Genomic DNA, 7,432 nt, shown 5'->3' on the forward strand with positions numbered 1-7,432 from the left:
TCAATGAGTTAGAGCATATAAAATATTTCTTCTAATATTTTCCTACCATCATATAACGTTACGATCCTTATTTGATTCAAGTACAGCATTCAATCGATGCGAACGTTTGTTATTGGCCTGTAACAACATGATTTCAAACGTCGTTTCGCTCAAAGTAACACGTTTCTGAATGATTTACAATAGCTCTTTGCTGTCGTAGCGCGGAAATAACAGAGTGGTTTTATGCAAATACTTTGTCTGCAATACATTCGTTATAAAATTTACATAGCGGCTGATAACGGCATCTGCTTTAACATAGAAGAATCTTTTAGTTTCCGAAACTTTATTATTAAAATTGTTAATGAAGCTAATATAGCTTCCTAACTATGTACAAAATTATCCAATTTTTTTTTCAAAACGCTCGACAAAACCCGAGGTAACGAAGAGCTATGTTTTCATGTGTATTTCTTATAAGCCATGATATTCTCAAAAAATTTCAGCAATGTCACAATGGAGTTTGCTGCAGTATTATTATGTTCAAGGAATTCTATACATGTAGTTACTTTTCGCATTCTCGTGACTTTGATGCGTCTTCTTTTTGTCGTTTATTTATTGATTTTGCCTCGTCAGTGCATTCATTTTCATCGTTTTAATGTAAACGACGAATTCTACGCAATAGCAAAGTAGGATATCGTTTAACCTTTTAGAACTGACTCCAAAATATGGACAGATAATAGTTCTGTTGAATCTATTTAATTACAAAAATAAATATTTAAGCATTTTTTATACAAGAGAGATAAAGAAAATATTAGAAGACATTAATTAATTTCAAGAAACGAAAATGACATTTAAAAAACAATGAATACTATAAGTACATATATTTTAATAAGAATAATCAAAATTTGTAGATGTACTATAAAAAAAAATTTGAATTATTTAACATTTTTGCCACAAGAAGTTTATAATTGAATCCAATAAACCCGTCAGCTGCGAAGATTTAATTGCGTCACGGGAATTTTCAAATTCGATCTCGAATATCCAAGAGCAGCGAACCGATGCATTGTGTATGCATTTAAGAAAATGAAAACACATGAAATTTTCAGATTCTGCTGATTCCAGAAGATTTCGAACTAAAATATCCAAACGAGTGCGAAACCAACTTTATAGACGTATTCGAAGAAAAAACGGACGAATCTTCAAGGCAGAAGAAATTTTGTGGCAGTATCGCCGATTCCATTGTCATTTCGAAGAATATCGCCTACTTGAGGTTCTATACAGAGCCGAAAGCTCTCAACAGCACCTTCAAAATGGTGATAACTGCTATGAGAGAAAAGGGGAATTGTAAGTTTATGTTAATAATAAATATACGTATTTAAATCAAATTGTTTTTTTTGGAACGATGTATTTCAAACAAGAGCGTAAATAGACATGTCATTAAATGTCAATGTTAACATCGTCATAACATGCACAAATAAATGTTATTCAAAATGTATTATAATAAAGTATACGGTCAAATTAAAACGTGAAATTATTACGCTAGTATAGTATTATAATCGAGTAATATTCCTACATATCTAATATGTCTACTGTGTATTTTTATATCTATCACAAATAGTATTATTTGATAGATTGTCTTATAATGTAGGTCTATACATTTTATACATACATTCATCATTTAATATAGAAGAATACAATTTTACAAGAAAAGATTTTTAAATCATAGGTAAAATTTAAATTTCAAATAATAACGTAACAAAATAAGCATTATTTATGAGTAATATGAATAGTAATATGAATTAGGTTTAATGAAGGTTTATAAAGTATGAATTTACATTATGCCTTATAATTATTCATTATCGAAAGATATTCTCTAACTAATAATTCGATTTTATAGAAATCATTTGTATGCATAAATAATTTTAATGATAATAAAATAAATTCAGGCTAATTTCTATTTCAATAGTTATTTACAAAAATAAAATAAATATTTAAGCATTTTTATACAAGAGAGATAAAAACAAATTTATCGAATCAAAAAATGATAAATATTGTTATTAATAAAAAAAATTACAATTCTTTTTAGAAGAAAATTTCTAAAATTATCAAATACTCTAGAAATTAAATTCACTATTCTTGAAACATGTTTTATCATATAACCGATATTTCTGACAGTTTTCAACAATGAGGTAGTGTAAGGTCAATTTGCTTTTGGCAGTTTAAACTACACGACTGAGTTATTGTTGCGGTTGCGATAACAATGTGGAAATTTTCTACATGGCAAAAATATCTGCTACAATTTCACAACATTTTTTTCCCATGTATATGTCTAATTCGTATACTATATGGATTTTTATTTTATTGTTTTCTGAATTGCACAATCAGCAATGCCGTTATTGCGCTAACTTCTGTTTTGAATTAACAAGTCGTTAATCTCCGCAAATGAAAAATCGCTCAAAAAATATTTTAAACATAGTTCTGTTTTTTTCGTTATCAGTAATAATTGACAGTTAACTATTTTTTAATCAATACAAATGAATTTCTGAATAGAGTACAGTTAAATAATTAATTAATACATTTACTATATTTTAAGATATTTTAATTTCAACTTACATTTTTAAAATAAATTCTCGCTTTTAAAATAAGTGTTTTATGCCAGTCGACAAATTTCTAAAAGGGCAAGCGGAATTGGATTATTAGAAGAGAAAGACATTTTTATATTTTAGCCTATAATTATATGTATATAATTATATGTATGTCTTATTCAATAAGCATCTTACGTTTAGCAAAGAGTTGGGGATAATCGTTTAAGTAAAGGAATCAAATTTCAAATTAATAGCAGCGCACTTGTCTGAATGTTAAATGAGGTGGTCCGCAGAATCGCAGTTACGTGTGCGGAATTCACACGAGTTCTAGTATGGCATGAGAAGAATTTCCGGTTTTCTACACCTGCCGCCAACTCGAAACTAATATCTTGCTCGCGACTACACTCCAACACATAGTTATCGATGTATAAGACCTTAGGCACAATTTTCCTTTCCTGTGCGAATTAAGAGTCGACTATCGCAGTTATTTTACAGAAGCACATTTTGGTGGAAATATTTAACGCTATAAATTTGTTAGAATTAATTTTTTACATATCTCACACATATTAATGTTATGTGTTACATGTAAATGGTGGGGGAAAACTCTATATATTGTACTGCGCGCGCGCGTGTGTGTGTGTGTGTGTGTGTGTGTGTGTGTGTGTGTGTAATGAAGATTTAAAAAAATATGATTAAAATCTAACATTTAACGCGCATGCGCAAATCAAGTAAATATTCATAAGTAAAAAAGAACTTTAGAAATTTGATAAATTCTATAGTTCTAATTCTACAGTTAACATTTCTTCACTCATTCTATAATATTCGCGGCTTTTCTTTTTTATTTAGCAGCATGCAATGACGACGAGTACGATTGCGAGGACACGATGTGCATTGCTGCAGGATTAGAGTGCAACGACAGGACTAACTGCCGCCTTAATTGGGACGAAGAAGACGAAAAGTGCAAAGTGAGTTTTAGTTTTGTCAAATTCAATATATCCGTTCCATGGTCTAATAAAACGTTGTCCAATTCCTGAATTTTGATCATTTCCGGCACGAGTCTACGAGTCGCATCCTCTCGTGCATATTGTTCGTTTGCCTTTTACTCCTTTCCACAGATTTTCACCGCTTGCTCTACAGATTTTCATCTTCTCACAAACTGTAAACTGTGGAAGTTAAATCGCGTGAAACAGTGCAAGCTTGCAAAGTGTGAGATTAATTTAGACTGTGAGGTATAAAAGTAACTTATGGTATTTCTGACATCTCAAATTAAGAGTTACAAAGTCCTGAAAATGATATTAATGTAAGCTACCAAAAACAAATTTTCAGTGAAAGTTTATGTTTTAAGTATTAATATTATTACTATTGAGAATATAAACGAAAGATTTTAACGTATAATCTCATAGTGTTGAGTTATTTGCATCTTCAAATAATGTTATCACCTGCTACAATCCAGTAACATCTTTTGTTAGCTTGCTAAAACCATTCGCGCATATCCTTGTTTTGTACCACGAAGGTGTACCCAATATTACAGCAAGAACGATACGTCGCGTCGTCTTAATTGCCCTCCGAGTTTCCACTTTACTTGCTCCTGATCTTCCAAGTTAATTAATTTATTCGAGGAAGTTTTATGGCCCCCTCTAGTTTAACTGACTCGGCGAACAAGGCATCTCAGAACTTGTAATCTTGGAGCAGCAATTTGCTTCTTCTAATTGCGAACAAAATCAGTTTTATAGACCGCTTTTGTCTTTTCACATGAATCTATTCTCTTTTTTCTAGCAATATTTTCATTTTATTATTATAATATTATTTATTAAAAGCTATTGACATTAATTTCCATTTATAAAGATATCTGATTAAAAAATAATATTATTATATTATATTATTATTAACATAATCAGGAATGACAAATAACGCGTTACTTGTAACACTGTTACCGTTATTTTTTATAATAACGATGTTATAATTTTTCATGGCAATAATAATAACATTATATAACGAATTATTTTTAAAAGTAATTGTTTCAACCCTGGATCCCTATTCTCGAAAAGTATCGCATACGAAAAATTAGGGAAATAATATAGTATGCATTACATATACTATAGCATTTCTCTAGTTTTTCATATACGATACTTTTCGAGAATAGGGCCCCTGATGTTATCAAAAAATTGTAACGTTACCAAATCATTATCAAATCGTTATTATAAAAAATAATAACAATAACAATTAACGCCTTATTTAATTATAATTCCTAAATACAATAAAGAAAATATAAAGATTCGTAAGTTTATAGAGTACAATAGGCGGATGACAATACAAAAAAATAACAATGGATATTGCGGAATAAGATTAATAAATTAAATTATTCTTTGAGAAAATGGAAAAGTAACAAAAACGTTTAGCTTCTACTTAGTCTTCAGTCAAATGTTATTAATAAATTCGATTATAAATACATTAATACATTTCTGAAATTACATTTTGATTTCTATTTGATAAAAAAATAAATTTTTAAAAACCATAACCTGATTCTCAAGATAATCTATATGAAGAGACTATAGAAGGAATGATTACCTTCATAGTGCAAATGGCAGTCTCTTTAGAACACGGTGAGCAGTTCATGATCTAACGATAAACGTTAAGAGTACTTCATCTCGAGAACTTTGTAGTCTTTTAGCTGGGATTATCTACGGCTTTCAGAAAGTTCATTTTGTAACGCCTAACTTAGGTTTCAGGATATGAAACCTATTTGTGACGTATTGATGGAACGTAATCATTTACGATCTTTTATATCTTCTTTTTAATTCACATTAAATAAATAGACACATTAACCCTTTGTGGACTCCATTTGGACTCCTTTTCATTTTATAAACTGCGTCTTTTATGAAACTTAGTTTATAGAGTAATTTGTAATTTTTTTCAAATTTAAGGATAAAAAAATAATTCATAATGGACCAATACGGTGGAATTTTCTAAAAATTAATTTCGTTATCATAAAACTCTGCAATTTTAGGGAATTTTTAATTGCGAAGTAACATCCAATTTTGCTTTATTAGAAGTTTAGTGCTAAGTAAACAGTCACTACAAACAGTACTAATTTCCAAACTGACTCTCAAACTCTAATTATAAGTCTTGTGACACTAAATTATTCAGCGATTACTATTCTTTGGAAATTTAATATATTCAGACTACATTCAAATTCGGAGATATCAAGAATTTCCAATTTAACAATAATCAGATTTTTTTAATTTGAATTTTAGAATCGTAAGGCCAGAATCGAATTCAGTGACTTCGAAAATCCTAAGAAAATAAAATTTTCCATAAATGTTTTGTTTCAAAATTTTCAGAAAACTCTTCAAAGAATTAATTGTCCTGTTAATTGTTCTATTAAAGTTTAAATAACACATTAAAATGAAGTTCATATAAATTATAGAGAAGAAGTTTATTTATCATTATTTATTCTACAATTACCTCATTTCTTTAAATTACAGCAACAAAGACAGATATGTCGTAAAATTTATAACGTTTAAATATTTAATCGCCGATGTAATAAAAATTTGTATTCAATGTTTGTGTACAATAATTTCGAGTATAGACATATGTATTAAATAGTATCGTGGAATAATGTAGCCGCTCTTTGAGATTTACAATCTTTTAACCACAAATCCGATATACACGATCCTATAAGAATTGTCTTTCTGTGACTTAATCGCCCTTCAACTCTGTAAAACATCCTATCTTCTCTGCTCTCGTTCCTGCCTGTAACACCGGACTAATTAATTTATTCGGATAAAGTTTTGCGGGCGCGGTCCACTTTAGTCCGGATTTTGCGTGAGTCCCGATCTCGAGGTTGCGCAATTCCAAAGGCGCTCTCTCCCTCGATGATATTCGGATATGCGGCCCGACGGTTATACGGGGTGGGTGTTTCCGGTTCCGGGACGTACAATACTACGCGCTTTTGGCAGACTACCAGAACAAGGCAACGGCGAAACGACAGCACGATGCCACCGACGGGATATTAATCTAACGGCGAATAATGCTCTCCTGATATTGCCGCACGCGACTTCGTCGATGTTATTCCATGTTTTTATTTCGATCATTTTGGACTGAATAAAAATTTGAATTGAACAGAATATGGGAATGACGTACAAATCGAACAAATCGTGAGCAATGAACTTCAAAATAACAATTCTAAAAAAGGTTTTCTGTCGAGAAAGAAATGTAATTATTATGTAATTATTAGTTATTCTATTGTTATATGTAATTTAGAAAGCATTCATAGTGCATATACTTAAATTATATTATATACTTATTAGTTACTTAAAAAATTGCAGGAAATTAGAATTTTTTGTTGATTATTAAATTGATGTGAAAATGACGTAGTGTGAGTAGAAAATATTTAATTATAGAAAATATGTTTAACTGTTGAGTTACAAATGATTATTAATTTGAACATTTATTGCCCTTTAAAAAGCCCTTTAATTGCTACTTGTGCACAACGAGAAAATATTTTCCGCATAAAATTCTTGTTTTAAACAATTTTGATTCACTAACTTAATTTTCAATATGTCCTAGAAATGCACTATCAACGGTCTGCCAAAAATTATTAAATTTGAAATACGTGTTCTTGTTAAACGCATTTGAGTTTTACGCAAATGAAAAATTATTATTTAGTTTTTCACGACCCTACGGTACAAATCATAAGAAAATTTAATAACAACATCGAAAAAAGTAGATTCATCATAAAAATACTATTTCCACATTGAGATTAAAAATATTTTTTAATGCTGCTTATACAGTTAAAACAATTGTGTATTTTATATTTGGAAACAGTAATTATAACACATATATCATTTAATAATATCATTTAATAATGT

The 7,432-nt window shown here is 29.6% G+C and overlaps 1 protein-coding gene across 1 annotated transcript in view; it reads left to right on the forward strand.

Annotated features, from left to right (window-relative positions):
- LOC108690891 overlaps positions 1–7,432 on the forward strand; it is a 129,797-nt gene that overhangs the window by 107,868 nt on the left and 14,497 nt on the right. The window contains exons 6-7 of the mRNA XM_018198420.1: positions 1,083–1,320; positions 3,408–3,526. Of these exons, the coding sequence (XP_018053909.1) occupies positions 1,083–1,320; positions 3,408–3,526 (357 nt within the window). The remainder of the gene's footprint in view (positions 1–1,082; positions 1,321–3,407; positions 3,527–7,432) is intronic.

The sequence above is a fragment of the Atta colombica genome, unplaced genomic scaffold, assembly GCF_001594045.1.
Source record: "Atta colombica isolate Treedump-2 unplaced genomic scaffold, Acol1.0 scaffold38, whole genome shotgun sequence".
Lineage (NCBI taxonomy): Eukaryota > Metazoa > Arthropoda > Insecta > Hymenoptera > Formicidae > Atta > Atta colombica.